Source organism: Centroberyx affinis, unplaced genomic scaffold (assembly GCF_046629955.1).
Source record: "Centroberyx affinis isolate AG114_WGS23_722 - 3 ecotype Tasmania unplaced genomic scaffold, CSIRO-AGI_Caff_v1 ptg002502l_1, whole genome shotgun sequence".
In the NCBI taxonomy this organism is placed as follows: domain Eukaryota; kingdom Metazoa; phylum Chordata; class Actinopteri; order Beryciformes; family Berycidae; genus Centroberyx; species Centroberyx affinis.
Window position 1 is genome coordinate 11,960 of NW_027280724.1, and position 23,860 is coordinate 35,819.

A 23,860-nucleotide genomic window follows, 5' to 3' on the forward strand; every position below is an offset into this window, starting at 1 on the left:
GGTAGGTATTATAATACAGGATAATATAAATATTATCCTGTATTATTCCGATTAGAAAGCTGTGAAATTGATAAACGTCTTTCATTTAAGGTTTTCTTGTAAACTGTAAGCTAATGTACCCCGTACTTCTTGTAAGCTAATGTACCCCGTACTTTGCACCACAGACTGTAGTACAAATTCTATGTATACTTAGATTTATTTTTGTATGTTTCAGTTACTTCTTTTTTGTCCAATAAAAAAAACACCTCTTTTATTGCGCATGCACGTCTTCCAGAGTAAACATAGTCCAATGTGACTATCGACATGAGATTCCTACGTTCTCACCTGGACGGGTTTCTTCGGGGGGGTTTTTATAAAAAATAAAAAAATAAAAACTGTTTGGAGCGTCAAACATTGTATCATTATCTGCACAGGCAATCACAAAGGACAGCCGTACTCTTTCGAAGGACCCCAAAGGGCCAAGATGGCTGCGCCCGTGACAGACGCCGGGGAGTTTGAAAGCTGGCTAAATGAGCGGCTAGACTCCTTGGAAGTGGACCGGGAGGTGTACGGGGCGTATATTTTAGGCGTCCTACAAGAAGAGGAGAGCGACGAAGAGAAAGGAGATACGCTTCAAGGAATTTTATCCGCGTTTCTGGTGAATATCCACAGCGGCATGCCCCGCCTAGCTACTACCGCTGTGTTGGAGTCATTTGTTGTTGTCTGCCAAAAACTATCGTTGGTGTCAGCTGTCATATATGGAGCAAGATACTGGCGTTCGTTATAGCAGTCGTTGTTTAACAGGGTCCAGGGACCCAAAGCACCCATACCTGCCGTTCTCTCTTTTATGGATTGAACGTCAGGCCAAACTCCATTCAAAAATCTGGAGTCTGGGGTTAAATGTAGCCTTTCTTTCCAGGTAGTACACATACACTACCTGGTAGAGCATAACTTGTATTCGTTAGGGTCTTCTGGTAAATTCGGCATATAAATCCAACAAGCACCATTTTATTACATGTCACCCTGGTTCACACCACGGTGCATTTTGTTGGAAGAAATTGGTGGGAACAGATGTGAGATTTAATTGAAATACATGCTGATTGATGTACCATCCACTGGACCTGGATCTCTTCATTTTGGATAAGCTGTCATGACAGTCGTTGGTAAACTAGAGCAGGTGTGATGAGTTTATCACGGTCAGCTGTTTCTATTATTAGTTTAAAGGGGAATACTGTTCAGAGAATACACATAACTCAAGAGTGCTGATAAATGTTTTGTCATGTTCTCCAAGTGCAATTTAATCAGTATGTGAACATGAAAACACTCCCCAAGGCTGGAAACCAAACATCAACAAGCTAGCCATTTCTGTTGACAATGACTGGGAAACAGGCGATGTGTACTCTGCTAGAATAATAAATGTGATAACAATACATCTAAATCAAATACACATTGTCTCACCTTTATGTCTTTTACAACAAAATCATGCTGGCATTGCCCCAGTCTGCTCTTCCATTTCATTTCTACCTATAGAAGACAGAGGTGAATGTTCACTTGTACAAACTGAAGTGTGTCTGGGTGTAATAACAGCATTTTAATGCAAAGACTAAATTTGGTAACATTCTGCTTTAAAGCTTTTGAGTTACACTTAATTATATACAGTAGACTGTGGGATCACTATTAAGAGAAACTAAAGTGCTATAGTCAGTACGGACTAGCTGTGAATGAGTCCAGTGGGTCATATAGTCTTGTGTAAGCTACCGGTGAAATACCAGGCTGTTGTCTACAATGTGTCCCATATGTACAGATTGTGCTGATACAAGGCCATTGGTTAGCACACACAAACCGGCTCTTGAGTATTTAATGTGAAGTATTAACTGTCCTTTGTGTGCAGGAGGAGGAAACCCTGGACGACGTCTGCAGACAGATCATCAATAAGTGGACAGAGAGCTGCGCCCGATCAGCAGCCAAGGGCGATGCTGATGACGGTATTTATTTCATTTAACTTCTATTCACCCAAATTCCCAGTCTCATTGAAATGAGGGAGGGGAGGGGAGACCTGGCCAAGAAAGCTGCATCATGGCCAAGAAAGCAGCATCATGACAAACATAAATGTTTCTGAACAGCAACACACAGCAATGTATGAAGTCAAAATACAGTTAAAAGTCAGATAAAAGAGAGAACTAAGTAAATTTTTCTATTTAAGCACTCCTAAATGCAATACTCCAATATGAAACCAGCAGGCTCCACAAAAATATTTAAATCTTGAACAAACAAAGCAAAAATAGTTTCCGACTGAGTCTGCCACAAGATCCTTTATCAGTTTGAACTCCCAGAGAGATTAACTTTTAGTTTTAGTTTAAAATAATTTGCTTTTGAAGGAGCAGAGTGAATGAAGACACTTTTGTCTGAGTCTGACCTTAGGGGACAGATAACAAAAACAATTCCTGAGACTGCAATCAGAAATTCCACAAAGATTGTTTTGCCATTGCTATTACTGGAAAGTAATTGTCTCTGCACACAACCATACAAGTGTCTGGAGCCTTGAGCTCAGACAGGCGCCCTGTGGCTCAATCTGTTAATGTACCTTCATAATTGCAGCTAATTGCAAGTACTTGTTTATCACCTCAGCGGTCCAACTTTACTTCATAACAGCCAACAAGATCAAATTTATTTGCAGTTTGGCTGTGTACTCTGTGGTAAGCAGAACTCTTTGTGTGTTTCCCCTGTCTGAAGTTGAGGTTCAGGCCATCGCCAGCATGATAGAGAAACAGGCTCAGATCGTGGTGAAACAGAAGGAGGTGACTGAGGAGTCCAAGAAGAGGAAAGAGGCCCTCCTCGCTCAGTACGGCAATATTACAGACGAAGAGGAATATCCTTGGTTTTGCAAAGTGTAACGAGGGTAAGGCTACGTTCACACTGATAAGAATAGCATGTATGTTTCAACTCTGTGTGACTTTTCTTTGACCGTGCACAGGGAAGACGAAGGTATACATCTTAGGTTGTGTCATCCAATGAATGTCTACTCAGAGGTATTCTTAGTCCTTAAAATTTTTGTCAGTTGTTTCCTTGACATAAGCACTGAAGCTGAAGAAGAGGAGTCAACAAGTGCGACTAATTTTCCTGTAAGTGATAAATGTATCCTTTCTAAAGCTATCCTTATGAAAACAGAGGAAGCCATTTATAATCACATTGAATTCAGTTGTTACCTATTGCAATATTAATGGATTATGCAATAGGTGTACAACCATGGGTGTTTACACAAGTAATACACAGTTCCAATCATTTACGCCCCTGTAGTAGTAATGTAGGTAAATATTTAATTAGAAAAACAGATTTGCTTTTGTCCAACTGTCCTTTACTGAGAGTGTCAGCGCTGTTCAAGAACACCAACGTGGAGGAGGTCCTGAGCAGGCAGAAGCAAAAGCGGGATCAGGCTCGCGAAGACGCTCAGAAGAAGAAGGAAACGGACAAGATGCAGCGGGAGAAGGACAAACTCGCCAAGCAAGACAGGAAAGACAAGGAGAAGAAGCGTACACAGAAAGGTGAACGCAAAAGATAAAATGACGAGAAAGGACACTTTGAACGTGAAAGGTTTTGTTGCCGGACAAAAAAAAAAAAAAAAAAAGAATCAACAGTTGATGCCTCTTTTTAACCTAAACCTCATTGATGTGAACATGACTTCATTAAGACCCTCTTTGTTCATTGCTTTCTTCAACAACAGTGTCCTAAATGTTGTGCAGGTTTCAAATCCTGGCCATTAATTTTGTGTTTTTCCCCCTGGACTCTGAAAATGAAGACTCTGGAAAGCTGTTGTCTAGGAGCAAAAGCTGGAAATCTGTACATGCCCTTGCCTTAGAGTCAGTCTTGCTTTGTTAATCAGGAAAAAAAATAGCTGTTCTTTTTATCTGCTACAGTTCCAGTAGGTCTCTGCCAATATGGGGTGGATCCAACTGAAATGTAGCATTGCGCAGCATGCCTTGCCCGAGCCTCGACGCAGCTGCCCCTGAAATGAGCAAGGTAGTCTACTTCTGAAAGACAAATTGGATTGATCACTGTAGGGACGGAGGGAAAATGCCCAGTGGGATGCAGATTTCTCATAAGAGTGCTTGGAGCTTCTGTTGCTGTCCACTCCGTGCCAACATGCTGCAAACGCCTTTCATCTCCACACCGCCACGTTTCAGTGAAGGCAAATGTCCATGTCACATGTTGTTTTAGTGCTTTCATTTTGACGCTTTAGGTTTTAATTTCCCTGTCTATGCAGTTTGTCTGAGAATAAGAACAAAGCAGCGGTCAATACCTTTATACCTCAAATGTATCATGTACCATGACTGAATGTTTTGCAATGGGGTTTAACATCTTTTCAAATTAATAAAATCATTTTGAGCTATTTGAATTGCTTTATTTTTTTTTGTTTCCAGTTGATGCAACAACTACTTACAGAAAAAAAAGATCTGTTTAACAAAACAGGAACATTAAAATTACAGGGACTGGAACAACCCTGCTCATATTCACCAAGCAGGTCAAAAGAGAGCTGATCTAGACTCAGCTAGTCCAGAAAGGCAAAACTGCTCCTAGATAATTATTCTTTAACTTAGCTATGTAATAGATACAGGCCTTGATCCCTGTCTCACACACTGTCATATATCACTGATAGTATTATCAAACATCATTCTTATCTATAATCTGAGGACAGTGTGACTAATTTAAATTTAAAATAAGAAACATCGAAACAAAATTATTTTTTGAAAACAGTTAAGGCATCTTCTGGTCCAGTTCAAACTTTTGACCAAATGACAGTTAAATAAAAACAATGGACTGATTATAGTGCATTTTGTTAACAGAGGAAAAATCAAAGCATCAAAAGATGGAACATTTAACAAAATACCCACCATGTACATTTTAAACGATTTCCCTTATGATTCAGTTATTGCTTGGGAATACCCAGAACGGAGGATGTCTCACATTCCAATAAATAAGTAAAACAATGGGAACATTCACTGACATGTTCAGCATAAATAGTGCCTTTAAATACAAATCTGATGGAGCAAGATTCACACTAATTTTGACCTGACACTAATTAAACAAAATTAATTTAAGATGCGGCAGGATAAATTACATTTCATGCAATTCCTGCACAACAAGACTGAAGCTCCCGGATGCCAAACAGTGCAACCAGTATCAAGCTTCAAAGTGCTCATCTCATAGTAATACTGTATGTTCGTCTACAGTGATCACCACATAGCAGATAAAATTTCTGACACACGACTTGTAGGTCAGTAATAGAAGCAAATGGGAAAAGGAATGGGCCTTTGGTTGAAGTGGGGCCTTGAATTAAACAGCATAATAGAGAACTGCCCATTCAAAATGATGGCAAACAAACACAAATTGTCCGACATTGTTAACTCCTACATTCAATATTGAAGATTTTGATTATAGTTTTCATTAGACTGGTAATAATCAGCATATTCTCAAATTAACCTGCCTATGGGAATTTATACTCAGGATATTTTAATGTGGTTACAATTTCATCAACACATTTAAGATGTGCTTGTTGCCTATTAAATCATTCCAATTTAAAACTAAAGGAGTAAGAGCAGCTGCTCTCCTCCAACGTGGCCTCCCTGACAGCATGGTGATCCGGCTTCTCTGCAGATTTGGGCAACGTCATCTGGAGGGCGCACCACAGCGCTGTGCGGGTCCTTCTTGTGGTCGCACACAAGTCCTTCAATGCCATGGCCAGCAGCAGGGTGTCTATCAAACAGAAGCAAGTTAAGACTGGCAGCGTTTCAGACAAAGCAGCTTATTCCTAACCTTGCACTTCTGATTTACCTCTGTCGTCTCTGAAAGGAGCCCTTCCCTGCCTCTGGCAGTTGGACATATTGACAAACTCCTCCTTGCGTCTGGCTTGGGTAACGCAAATAGCCACATAATGTCTGTCCAGTGCTGAGTTGATATTGGCATGGAGGGGAACGCTGCGCAGACGCTCCATTTTACCCAGAAGGCTCACCACCTGCAACACATGAACACAACCAATCCTTATAATCCTCTCCTGGCCTTGGAACACAACATCTTAAAGTGATATTCCATGTTACTAGAACATTAGCACTATTTCCCGTGTTCACCTTTCAGCAAATTTACTTAGGGTTAGGGTGACAAATATTCAAGCAAAGGTGATGCAGATCCGGAAAAAAGAATTAAAATTATTTAATAGTTAGGAACGTATTGTTTCAAAAAGAACCAAGTTTTAGTCTGCACTGTATATCCCTGTGCCATATGAGGTTTCAAAAAAAGATATTCCAAAAGATTAAATGATTTCCTTATTGGAGTCCCAGTTGCTGTACAAGGTTCAAATAATACAAGTGAACAGAGACTTAAAGAAACCTCTGGGGCAGCAATTCTCTGTGGTTCACTGGTGATTGAGATGAGAGCGCTAATTAGAGCTAATCTTTAGGCAAATATCACCTTATAAACAAGACTGCTGTGACAAAGTTAACCTGTAGATGGCAGTAGGACAGCAATCATAAATTCAGGGGTCTCACCCTTCCTTGTTCTCGTATCTGGTTGACAATCAGATGGTCGACTCTCGTGGGGTTTGGTGGCATTTTGGGTAGGCTAGTGCTGGTCACTGCTGCAGTCCGATTCCCAGGAAATGTCTTGGTAAGGGTAGTTTCTGTCTAAAATTGAAATACAAATATTTACAAACATGACGACATGACACTTGAAATCAGCACAAAAAATCAAATTTTTTGGAAGTCAGAGTGAAACAAGACCCAGCAGCAAACAAAAATAAAAATATATCTTGTCTGATTTGAAGTGGCAGTGATCATCCAAAGAACAAGACTCTGAAGTCACTAATTGTTGTATCAGGTGCACACACAATGATCAAGCTGTATCTTCAGTTTCTCATATTTATATTTATGATATACATTATGATCACACCACACCAGTCCCAACGTTTGGGTGAATGCTTTATCAAGGTGGCTGGTGGTAGATAACAGGACATAAATATATGTATGTATATAGATGATATATGGAAGAGAGATTTCCAGGTGGAATCAATCAGTCACACAGTCACACTAGCCAATGAATATGCAGAATAAGTGCATGTGTGATAAAAATCTTTTTTTTTTCCAAAAAAGGGGCCAACTTGGAAAAGGCATTCAATATATTGATATATCAATAAATATAAGAAAGTGAAGATACAACCTGATCACTGTGTGTGCACCTGATACATCTAGTGACTCAACTTTTTTCAATTCCAATTTTGAATGCACACCTTCTTTCTCTCCTTCTCCAAACACCTCCATTGCTCGTAACATTCTTCTAGGTGGAAGTGAAGCTGGCTCATCGGTCCTCCTCGGTTCTTCATCATCCTCGGGGACCTCGAGGCCGAAGCCATGCCAGGATAAATGCTCTCTCCACTGCAGCCCATCGCATCACTGAGGTAGGGATTGAAAGCTGCAAACTCATTGTCTGACATCATATCGCCCAAATCCATGACGGGAACGCCGCTTCCATAGGGCAGCGAGGATCTAGAGCTGAAGTTAGACGAGTTAAAAGGCATGCAGGAGCGCTTTCTGGGGTCATTTACAGAATACATGAGAGGCACAAACTGCGGTGCATTCCCTGCACTGACTGTGCTGTTTCCTCCACCAAATCTCTGAGAGTTGTGCATGTTCCCCAGCAGGTCAAAGTACAGGTTTTGTGGGAGTCCCTGCTTCTTGTCTCCGTCTCTCATGCGAGTGTTGCTATGGGGTCTTGTGTTGAAGCCTTCTCCCAGAAAGCCAGCCATATGCATCCTGTTCTTTTCCAACTGCATCTCTAAGCCCCCATCTCTCTTCCTAATGCTATCCAGGCCGGTCCCCGCCTGGCCCTGTCCTGGCTGGCAATGGGTGGATGGCCCACCCCCACGACTGTAGTCTTGAATGCACAGTGGGCCTCTTTGCATCTGGTGGGAGTGCTGTGGTACAAACTCTGACACAGACTGAGAGAAAAAAGATGTGTTAGAAGGTCCACAGTTTGCCCTAGGTGGCTTGATCTTGTTCTGCATCTGGCTCTGCTGGCTGTGAAGCTGAGGGTGCTGGTTCATGCCCAGGGTTACAAGGAGTGACGCGTTTCCTGTATGCGTGGCCATCTTGTTCTGGTACTGGTTTGTGGGGTTAAAAGATGCAGAAAGGGGTTTCGGTTGCTGGAAGTACTCTACGTTTTGCGGGTTGAACCCGGGTAGATTTTGGGAGCTACTATCGCCCTGAAATGTCTGTTTCCCCACTCCTCCATTTCTTTCCCTCTGCACTGTCCCAAACTCTCCCACCTGCTCTTTTTGGATCTGCATTGTAGGAGTACTGTGTGTTGACATTGCAGGACTGGTGAATTTCCATTGTTCAGCCATGCTGTCTTCATAGTGCATCTCCATTGGCTGCCTGTGTGTGTTTTGAGGCTCTCTACGATGCAAGCTATCCTGCTCACCAGCCATTAAAGCCTGGAAATTGCTGACAAGTTTGTTGACTTCTTGTGGCACATACTGTTCATTACTCATGGGCTTGACGTTGCTCTGGATGGAGTGGTCCGCATAATAGGGATCAAAGCATCGGCTGCTCATCTCGCTTTGAGGGGCAAAGACATCACTGAGGTCAGGGAAATTATTCATAGGCCCACTATTCCCTCTGTCTTTATCGGCTGAGATGTAGTCATGTTTACTTTGTCTTGTCTGTGACAGGTAGGAGTTCCCTGTGTTGGGCATCGGTAGACCTGGTGGCAGTTTCTGAGGCTGGGAGGTGTAGCTGTCCGTGTCTCCGTTGGAGGAGGTAAAAAGCCATTGTTGAGCGTTACCAAAGGCGTTGAACTGCTGATAAAACTCTTCAAAATATTTGTCCATTGGCTGCGCTTGTGCTTTATTAAAGGACTCGCGGCATGTATGTTTTGGAAGAAAGGCAGGGTTTTGTTGTGTTTTTGACTCTGACTTAAAGTACTGCAGCAAATCCTCTCTCATAGTCTTTGGAGACCAGATGGGCTTAAATGTGGATACGTTCCTGAAAGAAGAATTAAGGACTTCCTTTAATGCTAGCTTTTTTTTTTTTAAACTAATAAAACAATACATGTGCAATATCTATTCAGTTTTTAAAAGCTAAAACTATGAAAAATATGTAATACAATATGACTGCATAATAGAATAATAGATTCTTTGAGAATGAAAACAAAACAAAACAAAAATTCCTGTGATCCATGTATTCTTACAAGTTGTCTTACTCAGATGACTGAATGTTTGACTCACCAGCACTGTGGTAACCCAACTGTATACAGTACATACTGTAATATGCACCCCTCCCCCAAAAGTGAAAACCTTCAGGCTTGAATAACATACCCTTCAGCATAGTAGCTGTCCAGTGAATCTGCTTCCTCCAAAATATTTGACACTAGACCATGTAGATCTGCCTCCCCTTCACACTCAGTACCATCAGTGGGATTCCTTCAACATACAGAAAAAAACTTCCTCAGCATTACCATGCAGCACTCTAATTAAGGCAATTTTCTCTTTGAAAACATTCACATAATAACATGTTATCAACTCCACAATGGGATTTGCACAAAGTACATTTAACTACCTCCAAGGAACAGGCTATAGTCTAAAACCTACTTCAATTTGGCAGAAATTATTATGAGCTTTTAGTTCTTTTTCTGCTACACTATAACACATAACACTACTGAGCCACACTTTGTGTACCAATATACAGGATAGAGTACAGAAGACAGTAATCATGGCATTTATTGTGAACCCAGTTAAAGCTGAATACCTGCTCTTAATATTGTTCTGGGCACAATGGATTAGTTCATAGGGATCGTCGTGAGCATTTTGAGACCAGGGTATGTAGGCTGTGTCCTGTTCAGGCAGGGTGAAGCTGGGGATGGGGATGAAGGGCTGAGCCACGCTTCCGTTGTTTCCGCTGCCTCCAATTACACTGGACTGTGAGGTAAAAAAGAAAATTCTTATCAAGCTACAGCGTTAGAGGCTTTACTTCTATCTTATTCCCATCACACCAAGGTGATGGATTCACATTACAAGATTTATTGAACCAATTAGGCACCACAAGTCCTTCTGGCTTTTTAAGATCACTGCTCTCTAAGAAAGCCTTTAAAAACATACATGACGCAATCATTCAAAAATCTTCAACATTTATGTGGAGTTGCCTAATTGAAATTAAAAAAATGTCAAAATCTTGTCCCACAAAAGTTTAGGTGAGGAAGGGTGACATCTTCATAGATGCCCTCATAGACTTTCTCTGAGCACAATGATCTTGTAAAGTTGGCTGTGAGGCAATTATGATACCCAACTGATTCAACAAATGGTGTTTTCCACCATTAGATACCATAATATAAAAAAAATAGCACTCACTCAACTCCAATTATATAGTTATTACTAATATTTCATTTCACATAAAAATGCTATGGGCCTGCTATCGGCCTGATCGTGCTACAACTTACCTGATGCTTGTATGTGGGGAAGAGTGAATTTGCAAATGTGTTCTGATGCCGGTCAAATGCCATTCTAACTTCCCTTGAACTTGCATTGATTTTAATGTTTAATCAATTATTGACCTGGAAAGGTACATCAAAGAACTCATTGTTAACAAAGTTGATATCTATAACAAAATGTCACATAGCTAGTACTTAAAGTAATGTTACAAATTAAATATGGCTGTGGCTTTGTTTCACATAACGACTGTTAACTGCTGGTTTGGCTTTAGAATAAGCAGTCCCGTAGCCAAATCGGCTAACTGAGCAAGCTAGCAAGCCGACTTTTGCGTCTTGGCTAATTTAGTTAGCTCAAGTTAACGTTGCTTGCTAGATAATGATAACTAACTTTGGTAGTTATTTCTGTCAAAGTTAGCCGGCTAACCGGTTAGCTTACCTCCATAAATTAAGTGACGGAAAACTTTTGGAGATTAATAATTTACACATTTACGATTTCATTATTGTTCTTCACAGATTAAACCACACAACTAATACTAGTCAGTCGACTCTCCCTATGATCTCGAGCTTGCGTCTCAACCCCGCGGAACTTCTTGGCTGTCCTCGCGAACGTCTTGAGCGGCCATTGGCTGATGATGTATAATTTTTGTCCAATTAACATCAAGGGGGGATGGGCAGACCAAAGCGGCATAGCAACAAATAACTACGCAACCATAGACTGTAAAAATTGCTAGCAACGCACGGGCAACATATGAAAAACACATGACTCAACCACCCGATGGTATGTACCACCCTGTATGAAACACGAAGCAATATAAAATCATAGCAATAATAGATAATTCCCCATGACACGCCCAAACTGGCATTCTATTCATGAGGAACACCCACCCTTTTCACATAAATGATGTAAATTCAGTAGTCCACGTCAAATTAAGTAGTATCAACTAATGTAAGTGAGGACAGGGCCTTTTAAGGAGGAAAATGTAAAAAAAAAAAAAAAAAAAAAAAAAAAAAAAGTATGGTTATCTGAAAATACTATTGATCCTTGTTTAGTTGTTTTTCTTGTGATGATCACCATAGTTCACCAACCTTCTTATTGACCATTACATCACTTTAATATGACTATTTTGTTACTTTCTCATATTGTTTCTGTAGCCTACCTATGTATGGTCTTCGGTAGACTTGAATATGATGCGCATTTTGCATATCATGTTTGCTGTCGGCTAAAATCACACATCTGTTTTCATATTCCTATATTCTTATATATATTGATATCTATCCAATTTTTTACATTATTTCATATTGCACATTTCATATTTTTGTATGCCTATATATTCTGCATTCATTCTTTCTTTGTCTCTGTAAGTTCTACTGTTGTTATTTTGCACAACTTAATTTCCCCATACATTTTTATTTCATGCATTCTAATTAACATGTTCAAGGGTTAAAAATGGAAATTGTGGTTGCATATATTTATATAACTCCCATTTGATATATTATTATTTAGATTATATTTTCTTTGCTGTATGTTATTACTATTTACTGCTGCAATGATCCAGTTTACCAACAGGGATCATTATTTTTATCTTAGGCCTATCTTATCATACATAGATAGATAGATAGATAGATAGATAGATAGATAGATAGATAGATAGATAGATAGATAGCCAGATTGATTGATTGATTGATTGATTGATTGATTGATCAACTAATGAGAGTGCCAAGCTTTGATGTGGGTGGGGAAGTAAAGGTGGGAAGTAGTTTCAAGCAGGTTTCAAGACCCCCTTCCGTCTGCCTCCTCCTTTCTCTGAAATCCACCGAGTTCAAGGGGAACTTGAAACAGTCTGGTTGGGCCACGCGACGAGCTGCTGCGTCAAGTCAGAGAGAACTAGCCGGAATAAGATCGAAAAACAAGCGATTCTGCCTTCAAAATAAAAGCATAAATATTGGCACGTTAAAAAAAAAAAAAAGGTTTGTGTGCACAAAGCAGGGTTAGACCGATATTTGGCTTTCATTAAGAAATGGACATTGGCCAGGCTCTGTCATCCACCTCCAATAAGATGGACATGATGCAATTTGATTTCAAATTTGTTCCATAATTTGTCTACTATATTGGTTGTTTATGGGAAGCCCTTATCCCAAATTGTTTGTAGTGCAACAATTTCTGCATGAATAGATTCTTCTCCTTCTTCTTCTTCTTTTTCTTCTTCATTCTCTTCTTATTATTATTACTATTAATTACTATATTATTATGAATATTCATATTACTATTATTGGCATGATACATATTCAAACCCTAGTTCCTGACAACGCATAGAAGTCAAAAGGGGGGGGGGGCATTTTCTACATATCCCTCCTTAAATATATTCTTTCTCTTTACTTTCGTACTTTGCAATACTCAAAAAACGTTGCAACAAATGTTCGCCAATATGCGTTTTATTTTGAAATGTGTTAACGGAAGTCATGTTTCTTGTTGTGGCTGACTTGACCCTAGTGATAGGATCGGAGCTGTAGAAAGGAAAAAAGTCAACCAGCAGCAAGAGAAGCGGAGGAGAAGCACAAAACGGACAGCGTTCACTTCTTCACTACTTTTTCTTTAGCTGACTCTTGCACAGATAGTTGGTCGCAAAACTCCTGATGCTACACACTAAACAGATTTACAGCACTCTGATCTGGCTGAAGCTGTAGCCTACAACTAAAATCACCCAGGAAAATGTTTTTTTGCAAGAGTTGGTGTATTGCACTCCTGCTGCCATTGCTGATATCAGCGCAGTATCAGGGGGACAACGGAATCGCCGTCCCGGAGCATGGGTTTTGCCAGCCCATTTCAATACCACTGTGCACGGACATTGCCTACAACCAAACCATCATGCCCAATCTAGTGGGCCATTACAACCAAGAGGACGCCGGACTGGAGGTGCACCAGTTTTACCCCCTGGTGAAGGTACAGTGCTCGCCGGAGTTGAAGTTCTTCCTGTGCTCCATGTACGCGCCTGTGTGCACCGTTTTGGAGAAGGCCATCCCCCCGTGCAGGTCGATCTGCGAGAGAGCCAAGCAGGGCTGCGAGGCGCTCATGAACAAGTTTGGCTTCCAGTGGCCGGAGCGCCTCCGCTGCGAGAACTTCCCCGTCCTGGGACACGGACACATCTGCGTGGGCCAAAACGACTCCTCCGCCGCCACGGTCCCGCCCGTCCACGTGCCCGTCCCCGGGACCCCCGGTGTCCGGGTCTACTCCACAGCTGACAGGCCTTTCCGTTGCCCGTCTGTCCTCAAAGTCCCCCCCTATCTGAATTATAAGTTTCTAGGGGAGGCGGACTGTGCAGCTCCCTGCGAGCCCTCAAGGAGCGGAGGTTACATGTTTTTCACTGATGAAGAGATTCACTTTGCACGCATATGGATTCTCGTCTGGTCCGTGCTCTGCTGTGCCTCTACCTTATTCACAGTCACCACCTATTTGGTGGACATGCAGCGCTTCAAATACCCTGAGCGGCCCATCATCTTCCTCTCTGGCTGCTACACCATGGTCTCCATAGCCTACATAGCTGGCTACTTCCTGGGGGACAAGGTGGTGTGCAATGACAGTTTCAACCCTGACGGCTACAAGACCATCGTCCAGGGCACCAAAAAGGAGGGCTGCACCATCCTCTTCATGATGCTCTACTTCTTCAGCATGGCCAGCTCCATCTGGTGGGTCATCCTGTCCCTCACCTGGTTCCTGGCGGCGGGCATGAAGTGGGGCCACGAGGCCATCGAGGCCAACTCTCAGTACTTCCACCTGGCGGCCTGGGCGGTGCCGGCCGTCAAGACCATCAGCATCCTGGCCATCGGGCAGATCGAGGGGGACGAGCTCAGTGGTGTCTGCTTCGTGGGCCTCAGCAGCCTGGACCCTCTGCGGGGCTTCGTGCTGGCCCCTCTCTTCATCTACCTGTTCATCGGGACCTCCTTCCTCCTGGCCGGTTTCGTGTCGCTGTTCCGCATCCGCACCATCATGAAGCATGACGGCACCAAGACGGAGAAGCTGGAGCGGCTGATGGTGCGGATCGGGGTGTTCAGCGTGCTCTACACCGTCCCGGCCACCATTGTCATCGCCTGCTTCTTCTACGAGCAGGCCTTCCGCCCCCACTGGGAGCGCAGCTGGGTCAGCCACAACTGCAAGGGCCTGGCCATCCCCTGCCCCATGCAGGCCGCTCCCCGCATGACCCCGGACTTCACGGTCTACATGATCAAGTACCTGATGACGCTCATAGTGGGCATCACCTCCGGCTTCTGGATCTGGTCTGGCAAGACTCTGCACTCCTGGCACAAGTTCTACACCAGGCTGACAAACAGCAAGCATGGAGAGACCACTGTGTAGAAATTAGGCCAAGCAGCGGGACTTCTTTCATATGTTGTCAGGACTGATGTGTGTATTATCCTCCCCAAGTGATAGGTAAGTAGCACAGAGTTTAGCTTAGATTCCTACAGCGTTTGTATTCGACTCAGTTGTATAGCCATACATGCATGCCAAATTGAGGGTTTGGGTGTTAGGGTTTGACAAAAGGACAAGCTGGATAAACAAGGACCGAACCTGACTGTCTGAACAAATAACAAACATGGCTACTATGGATGCCATGTGCTGAGATGCTCTCCTCCCCCTCTCTGGCCCTGTTCTGAAAGCCACCATAAACTCAAGGGGAGCGAGGATCCGACAGCAAGGAACAGTGAGAGAGGGAATGAGCCATGCAAAGAATGGCCACTTATCGTCTCTCTCTGTCAACATGTCACACGTGTAATTAAATGAAATTGTAAATAGTATTTGTAAAAACATGAAATTCTATATTTGTATTTAAAGAAAGTAAATGTTTTTCTTATCTGCCAGTGTGCTTGCTTTACTTTTGCACTGAAAGGATGCCATATAGGTCTAGACTCGCTCCTCCTTTATTGTTTCCAGGTAATAGATGATTGATTTGCTTGAGGACTTCAAAGAATATCTTAATTTCAGTATGTTGTATCATATCAGGGAAGCTTTCCCAATGTTCTGTCACACCTCCTCCACAGAAGACATGCGATGTATCTGAACAGTAATGAGTAGGCTAATCAGTTGCACTCATCAAATAATCATAAATCAAATGCTTGATAAATCCCTAGTTAAGATGCTTTTTTCCCCCACAAAAATGCAGTATTCTATGTTTTCTTAGACTTTTCCCTTTAATATGTTAACCTTTTTCCTGAAACTCTGTATAAACTATGTATTGCAGCATTGCTAGTGCGTTTTTTGAACTACTTTACTTTGTAAAAGGGCAGCCATGTTGCCTACTTGCCTTTGCCACAGTGTTGACAGTTGAGTCACACCTGAACATCTGTTACCTCAGACTGTGAGGCAACCGTTAAGAAGATTATTGGAAGTCTTAATGGAAATTATTACACACCATGTATGTAGCCTTCTGTGAGATAGAGGGAATGAGCACCTATAAAGGGAACTGTCAAGATTTAAGGCGCCTGTCCTGTTTATCACTAATCAAGCCCCCTCCCTGTACGTTCTGAAAGTTTTCACGTCTGTGTGTTTTGTCTCAGAGAAGCTGGCGCCAGCCTCCTGTTAGAATGTGGTAGCAATACTGGCACAAAGATTGCTTGTGACATTTTGAGATGGAGGGTTTTATCCCCCGTCAACTTGCACTAGCAGTGCCAACAAACTGTGAAAACTTTTTGTCCAGAGAAAGGGCTTGGTTAAATCAACACAATCGTCTGTGAGCTGTTCCCAGATTAGGTGTGAAAATGTTACCGTCTGCATGTTAGTGAAGGGAAAATGAGGGTGTTCAGCTTTGCTTAATGTTTTACTTTTCTGCATTTGCGGTGCACAGCGCCAAGTTGGAATCCCCCAAGCCATGCATGGCTGAAACCAAACCTTCTCTGAGGTGATGTCATGAAGTGTGTGTGTGTGTTGGAGAAAGCAGATACTCCTGCCTCAGCGCAGAGGCTCCAGGGTAGAAGCAGGCTCTTGAGAAACACAGACTGTACCTACATTCATATTGTTTCATTCATACTGCATAGATTTAAAGGGGATGTTCAGCACGTATTGACTGCATCAGATTGAACTTGGTCATATTCACTGAAGTGAGCTTGTACTTGACAGCCTTCGTATCAATGGAGTTCAATTCCATACCACGACTTGTTTGACAAGCTGTTTGTTTTTCTTATATCTTTATGTGGGGTTACATAAAGATCTGGGTTGTGATAACAGACAGGTAAAGAGTGATTAAAGGTAGCAACGGATGCTGTGTTTGAGGGGGAAAAACCATAAATCTACCTGTGCCTCCCCTGTCCTGCCCCTCTACGCCCCCTCTGCCCCCGCCCTCCTTCCCTCTCTCCGCTCAGATGAATGGGGGGAATGTGAGTGAGTCAGTGGAGCAGCGCTGGGCCTTTGCCTAGTGACAGACAGTCTCCTGTGTGCTGCTCACTTCAAAGCGCCGCTGAAACCTGACTAGCTCCTTGTAAACAGTGCCGCCTGGCCCGAAGGCCCACTTCCTGCGCTTAACTCAACTTAATGGCTGGCTTGTTTGGCTTTGCGCTGAAGCAGAGAAACGAATGAAGAGTGAGAGAATGAAGAGAAGCGGCATGTGGGTGGGGTGCTGGTGGTAAAGAGTGAGATTGTTTCAGGGGTTAGGGGAGGAGGGGCATGGAGAGCGTTATGGAAAATTCAGTGTAATTTGGTCGCTTTTGTCTTTCTCCAAGGAATACAACAAAGAAAAGAGGGAACGGAGAATCTGAATGAGGAGAGACACGACTGTGATTTTGTGAATGCGTAGACTAAAAACTTGGATCTGAGACTTTCAAAACTAAATGGAATCAGATGCCCCGATAAATTTTTCAGAGCATTTGAGTTTTGCCAGAAAAAAAACATCTTTTATGTGATATTCTGTCAGGAAAACCTTGATGTCTGTCTTGCATGACCCATCTGGGGAAGTTTTACACAAATTGTACCTGATGGGCTGGAGCTCTCAGCATGCAGAGGAATGTTGGAAAATGTTAGACATGTATAACTCCAACACCCCATGCAGACAAAGCTATCACACTGTGCCCATTAACTGCACAAAAGGTGGTAGCTATCTACAGCAAATGGGTCCAATGTTTACTCCTTTTTAATGTCGGTGCCCAGTTTTTTCTGAGGCAGCAAAAGTGGATTTGCGGTCTCCCTTGTTGTTGATCTCAGATCAGAAATCTACTGCAGCATGCAGCCGTTTCCTGCTTGCTTGGTGGCAAGAAGGGGCAAGCCAAGGAGCGGGGGTAAGGCAGAGAGAATGCTCCCTGTGTTGATAATATGATGTCGCTCTGATTGGAAGAAGGCCTTGGCATGTCAGAGATGGATCATGTTGTTAGTCAGAAGTGCCAGTGTTCTCGCTGTAACTGTGGAGCCATTGTTCAAGCATGGGAATGTGCCATGGACTTTAAGGACGGCGCTTTTGAGCAATGTTATTGTGTAAAAATGAAATTAGGCCTATGAAAGGCATGAAAACATAGTGGACAAAGAAAATCAGGGTTGACCAAGGATTGAAGAAAAGGAAAAAAAATGGAAAGGAGAAAAAAAAAAAGACCCAGACGTGTAGTAGGTCTGTTACTAATCAAATCTTGGGGCGAACTCAAGGAGGACTCATGCTCTGAAGGCTAACACTGGATTAGTCATAGTCATACATTATCCTAACCATAGAAGAGTAGTTGAGATTTTCCAGAGCACATACTATATCTATCTGTCTCGCTCTCCCTTGAAATCTCAACAGGAAGTGCAATATGTTCCCTCTCCTATCATTGCTCTCAGAGGCGGCCTCCGTGAGGGGGAGGGAGAGCCGGGAGTTGGCAGGAGAGTGAAGGTTTAAATGTGTGTTTCAGTTTCAGACTTTGATACAGGGCCTCCAGCCATAAATACTGGTCCCAGCAGTCAGCGCGACGACCTGTCCTACTTTTCTCCATCTATCTTGAGTCCATTACGATCACTTTATTCACCAGGAATTTGTCTTAGTCTTGTTTAATTAAGAGCCATTCAGAAACTGCATTGATTCTCCTGCACTGCACCACACCAACAGATGAAACACTGACCGTAATCCAGCTGTAATTGAGATGACTGTGGGTTGACTTTGCTTTGTGATTGTGTTATATTTATTGTTATAATGAAATGGATAGTTTTGTTCAAAGTCATGGTCAAATAACTGAAAAACGCACACCTTTGACTGCATAACAGTTCATTTAAATATCAACACACTAACAAAAAATCACCACTCCTATCGGTAACTACGTTGTTTATGTACAGTTCAAGAACTAGACTGCTAGGCAGAAAAATAACTTTATTATTGGTTAAAATTGAAAGATTTCTTGAGGATTTTCATTCTTTGATTATTACAATGGTTTGTTACAACTGTTTTATAAGTTTTATAAAAGTAATAAGCTCCTGTGGCCCCCTGTTTGACTTCTGCTTTGCATCATGCCTAACACCGTCTCCAGCTGTTCTAAAATCACTGTAAACCACAGCATCCCATAGCTTATCGCTTAAGTAATCTGCTGAACGTGGGGGTTAAGTCCCTGCAGTAGAGGAAAATACAGCAGAAAGTGTGGAAGGGTCTCTGGTCCAGTCCACCTAGTTTCCTATAGGCTCACTCTCATGCCTCATGCACACCATTTGTGTGGGATTTTATTGCTCTTGAGTACACAGACCACTCAGGGGGTGGCTTTGACAGGAAAACGAACACACACCAGCACACCCACCCACACACACACAGCAGATTGGAAGAGACTGACTCTACGATGGCGGGGGGTGGGTATCGCCGCTGCTAGCCCCTCTGCTTCAGTGCGAGGGTGCACAGTGTATGGTATCAGGGCGGAAAGCGAGGGAGTGCCCCAGAGCCTCTCCAGCTGCTGAGCGGAGAGGTGCCGACAGCTGCGTGACAGATATTTTGGGAGCCTGCAGCACGCCTGGGATAATGACGGGCTTGATTTGGAGGAGCGTGTGCGGAGGGAGGGGGAACGGTTAATGTGCATCCAGGCCGTAGATCCAGACACCACAGTGTGTACACAGCCATGCCACTCTCGTAAACTATGGGGGTGATGGCACAAGTAGTTAGTAATGATAACACAAAGAGAGAGGAAGTGTCTCAGTGTTCGAGCTACTGTGTTATGTCACTGTTTTACCCTTTAATGAAGTGGAAAGGGACTTTAAATTAGACTTTTGTCATTTCATTTATTGAAATTTTTAACTCTCACCATGCCTGTATTGCCCACTACTCGAGGTTGTGAATGTGGTTTTCATCAGAGTCTTTTGTGTTGCAACGTTTGAGGTCAGCAGCCGCCAAATCGACACAAAGTGTTCACTTGTTAAAGGACTGGGGTGAAAGTATTTACTATCCAACTTCAATACACAAGCATCCCACTCTTTGACATAGCAGTTGCTGCGGTCAGGTGACACTGACCTCCTGGTTATATCTCTCTACCTCTTAGGCTATGAATACACTGGCATCCCAAAGCATTCAATTCGATGTGTCATGTTTCATCAAGTCCCATGTGACCTGCAGTGAATCTGGAGTATGTTGTCCACTGTTGTGTATGATGCACACTGTGCAAACTGAATTTCCCTCGGGACAATAAAGTACATAGCATTGTATTGTTTCCCATATCAAGACATGCTGACGTCAAATTGATATGATTGCACTCAAAGGGGCAGTAAGTGATCTATGACCTTTATTAACCTCTGTTGGTGACCAGTAGGAATTACGACAACATTGACAGAACTTGTCTCCTCCTGGCACAGACCCCAGCCCCACCCCTCCCATCTGGTTTCACAACAGAGATGAGTAAGCTATTTAATTGGAGCAGACATCCAGCAGAAATGTCTCGTGAAGAGGTAATTTATTGCGATGCAAAATACTGTAATAACCATCCTGCGTTGTCATTCGCTTTTTTGGCTTGAGAACGGCACCATAGCACCGTCCTCCATAATTGAGCTGTTGAAAATGTGAGTAGGTGGGGGGAGGAGATTGCCTTGAAATTACAGTGGGTCAATGGGACATTTCTGGAAAGTGAGTTTTTGAAAGCCAGAAATCACAACACCTGGTGAAGCGAGTCATTGGCACTGGTCGACAACCCTATCAACCCCCGCAGATATATTATGGGGCAGTAAAAATCATACTTACTGCTCCTTTAATGCAATATCGCAGCGCTGCAGGCACCCGTATCACCAGGTAAACTAGGCGTATTAAACGAAGCGAGGTAAGTAATGCTCTATCCAGTCTGCGCCTATAGCTACTCTCCCATGGGCCCCTGTTTGGCCTCAGGCTCCGATGATGACTTATTGAGTCGGCTCCTCTCTGGCGAGCGCCGGCCCCCCCTGTTTTAATGGAGGCTCTCTTAACAGCTCTTTCTGAGGAATTTACAGCCCTGGCCCTGTACCACTCCAGTCCAGGAGAGGGAAGGCGGGGAGGGAAGCACACTGCAGCCTTGTCCCAACAGAGCCAGCAATGGAAATGTACTGCTTCAGGCAAGGTGGCAGCAGAGCTCCTGTGTGTGTGTGTGTGTGTGTGTGTCTCTCTCTCTGTCTCTCTGTCTATCTGTATGTGTGTGTGTGTGTGTGTGGGTGCGCGCATGCTTCTGAGCTTGTGTTCATGTGTATAAATCTAAGTGAATGAGTGAGTGGTTATAGGAGGGCTCCAGTCCTGTAGGTTTTCTCTGTAATTTCCCTCTCTGCTCAGAGTAATCGCTTCCATGTGGGCCCTCCCCAACAGGAGAGTGACGGAGGGGCCTCATTGCAAAGGTGGGAGTTAAACACATAGACACATAAAGGCTTACCATTGCTCTCTCTTGAAAAAGAACGGCCCAACCCACTCACTAATACATGTAGCAGGGCAGACTACAAAATGTCTCTTTACTTTTTTTGAGCTGGGAATTATAAGGTTTGATGTGACTTTTTTTTTTTTAATCAAAATTGAGTTATCCACATATTCATTATCTCTGAATGTAACTTTATGCTTGCGTGGTGTACGTTTTTTAAAGTACCTTTTCGGGTTAAATATTCAAAAATATAGAAAGTACATCACAGTTTATGCATGTCAAATCTTTGACGCTCAAGATCTCCAAGCTCACGATTTGTAAAATAGCTCAGGCAGGCTAACATGTCTAAGTCCTGTACTGTAGTCGTCTGTTTTCAGAGATATCCATAACAGAAAATAAACTGACAGGCGAAAGTTTTTGTGGTTCTCCTTAAACCCTGTCTATTTTTTTGTGGTGGCTCCTGTTGCACATGTTGCGCTGTGTGTCTGTCGGCTGGAATGCCCCGGAGACTGGAAGGCCAGACAGTCACGGTCAATGTGTGGAACCAATAGAGCAGAAAAACAACAGGACCTTTCGCACAACACGCTCGCCAGTTAAAGACACACTTCTACAGAGCTTATTTGGTGGAGAGCCACGGCATGAGGACTATGGATTTAGTGGTGCGTTCTGTGGTTGAAACATTTCCCTTAAATATTTGATCAATGGAAACGAGCAGAAACAGAACCCCCTGCCCAGGAAACCACATAACTCTGTCCACACTGTGAGATGGAGCAGAACTGCAAAAAATTTGACGTTGACATGGTGAGCTACACCCCCTGCTGTTCTTGAACATTCACTCCAACCGGCCTGCACTTATACATACATATGCATTGAAAACATACAGATTAAACATGGATGAATTGGTCCCATGACTTACACAGTAAACAGCCATTCTGTGTTCTATCAGCCATAGTACCACAAGGTTTCTTTTTTGTAGCTGTGTCAGTTCTTAAATCCAAACTCTGAGTGTTTGCTATATTAGTGTGTGAGTGTGCAAGAGTGTCTCCTGGATGCTGGTGGGTTTTGGTTTGACAGTCCATTATTTCATAAAAGAGAGCCCTCTGGGAACCCATCCAATTTTGCAAGGATATTGAGTGGTGGCATGGCCAGCAGGCCACATAACGGCTTCAGTCGCTCGCTGCTACAGCCAGAGGCAACGCATGCCTGTTTCTGCTGCGATCCTGGGAGAGGAGCTGGCTGCTGTGGGAGAAGTCAGGGGTCACTGGTCAGCTTAAGTGTTACATTTTTCACGGTGCCTTGGATGCATCATAGTTTTCAGACAGAGAGTTGGCTGTATATTTTTAGCCCGCTCATAAACACAAGGAATAAAATGTCAGTATGCTCTTCAGGCCACAGCTCTGCTGGTCATGAAAGTGCTGGCAGGAAAATATGTTTGGTGACATATTTTTTTGAGGTGCGAAAGACTTGATGCCAGGTGGTCGCCCAACAAACACCACTATCCTTATTGCTGAAGGCGAGGGGAGAAAATACCACAACAATAATAAAATCGCATTAATAATAGGCTACTCATCACCATCATAATCAATGTAAACAGTAACTATGACAAGTAAATATACAAATTATCAGAACCATGAATTCAGTTGCTGTTACACAGTCACTGTTGCACAATGCAGAGATGTAACATTCTAGGAACAATGTAACAGAAAATTTTGTTAGAAATGAAAATATAGTAGGATTTTAGTCCCATTAAAAGGTAATATAGCTTATATAACATTGTAGCCTATATCTTCATTGCAACCTTTTATCCACAATGCTACCTCTTACTCACATGCAGAGCACCAGTAGCTGCCTACTCTGTTGATAGTGGGGTCCGCTTGAAGCACAGCGATGTTGTCATAACCTCCAGTCCGACATTAACAAAATCACATCAGCTTTAAGTCTTAAGCTCATGTGGCTCCTTCTCCAAGTGAGCTGCAGATGTAGGAGTGGGATACAGGGGAAAGGCGAGGTGTACTATTTAAAGTTCTATAAAAGGAACAAATGTTTGTACGCAATCTGTAGGCCTTTCCATAGCCTACTTTAGTCATTCCCAAAGTGGGATTGAGAATATTAATTAGGCTGATTTTAATATTTCAAATGAACATGATGACAGCCATAGCAAAACTTTTTTAAGATTCAGTCATTGAGAGTTTTGGATTGTGGAAAGCCCTGTACGCCCTGTATCTGTCTTTTCACTCCTAAAACACTCATATACAGTAACTTTACACCTAGACTCAAAGAACATGACAGTGAAGATGTATAAGGAATAATGTCATAGATAAAAGAATTATCATTGAAAATATGCTTTCTTTTTTCATTTTCTTATACAACAGCATTGCTGCTGTATTGACATGTTTGTCTTTGACAGATGACAGACAGTTGACAGAAAGACTAATGGGTGATGGTTAGTAACTTTCAGTATCCCTCCTCATCTTGCACTTAACATACCACACATCAGTGTGTCCGGTGTCCCGGTCAGTTCCTGCCTAATAGTGTGTGGTGCTGTATTGTTAATGATCAACACACACAGATCTAGTTCTAGTTTAAGCCCTATGTTGGAAGTCTATGTTGTGTTTTAGCACTGTTC

The 23,860-nt window shown here is 42.8% G+C and overlaps 3 protein-coding genes across 3 annotated transcripts; 2 read left to right on the plus strand and 1 right to left on the minus strand.

The window, feature by feature from the left end:
- Positions 1–427: 427 nt before the first annotated feature.
- ccdc43 (coiled-coil domain containing 43) lies at positions 428–3,607 on the plus strand. Its single transcript, XM_071534227.1, has 5 exons — positions 428–637; positions 1,871–1,964; positions 2,713–2,848; positions 3,059–3,114; positions 3,351–3,607. The coding sequence occupies exons 1-5, from the start codon at positions 464–466 to the stop codon at positions 3,536–3,538; spliced, it is 648 nt and encodes a 215-aa protein (XP_071390328.1). The 5' UTR covers positions 428–463; the 3' UTR covers positions 3,539–3,607.
- Positions 3,608–5,542: 1,935 nt separating this feature from the next.
- On the minus strand, positions 5,543–10,521 carry moto (minamoto). Its single transcript, XM_071534220.1, has 7 exons — positions 10,459–10,521; positions 9,771–9,940; positions 9,341–9,445; positions 7,256–9,008; positions 6,519–6,653; positions 5,809–5,989; positions 5,543–5,730 (listed from the first exon to the last, which is right to left on the minus strand). Exons 1-7 carry the CDS (start codon positions 10,519–10,521, stop codon positions 5,543–5,545), a joined length of 2,595 nt encoding a protein of 864 aa, XP_071390321.1.
- A 2,470-nt stretch (positions 10,522–12,991) lies between these two features.
- On the plus strand, positions 12,992–15,860 carry fzd2 (frizzled class receptor 2). The gene has a single exon (XM_071534219.1). The coding sequence runs from the start codon at positions 13,160–13,162 to the stop codon at positions 14,798–14,800; it is 1,641 nt and encodes a 546-aa protein (XP_071390320.1). The 5' UTR covers positions 12,992–13,159; the 3' UTR covers positions 14,801–15,860.
- The last annotated feature ends 8,000 nt before the right edge of the window (positions 15,861–23,860 follow it).

What these genes read in the sequence shown, in the direction of transcription:
- ccdc43 (XM_071534227.1), top strand. Translation starts at nt 464, where the DNA reads ATGGCTGCGCCCGTGACAGACGCCGGGGAGTTTGAAAGCTGGCTAAAT. An exon ending in GAATTTTATCCGCGTTTCTG is followed by an intron (nt 638 to 1,870) that starts GTGAATATCCAC and finishes CTTTGTGTGCAG; the next exon opens with GAGGAGGAAACCCTGGACGA. An exon ending in AATATTACAGACGAAGAGGA is followed by an intron (nt 2,849 to 3,058) that starts ATATCCTTGGTT and finishes TGACATAAGCAC; the next exon opens with TGAAGCTGAAGAAGAGGAGT.
- moto (XM_071534220.1), bottom strand. Translation starts at nt 10,521, where the DNA reads ATGGCATTTGACCGGCATCAGAACACATTTGCAAATTCACTCTTCCCC. An exon ending in TCCCCACATACAAGCATCAG is followed by an intron (nt 9,941 to 10,458) that starts GTAAGTTGTAGC and finishes TTTACCTCACAG; the next exon opens with TCCAGTGTAATTGGAGGCAG. An exon ending in GACAGCTACTATGCTGAAGG is followed by an intron (nt 9,009 to 9,340) that starts GTATGTTATTCA and finishes TTCTTCTTTCAG; the next exon opens with GAACGTATCCACATTTAAGC.
- fzd2 (XM_071534219.1), top strand. Translation starts at nt 13,160, where the DNA reads ATGTTTTTTTGCAAGAGTTGGTGTATTGCACTCCTGCTGCCATTGCTG.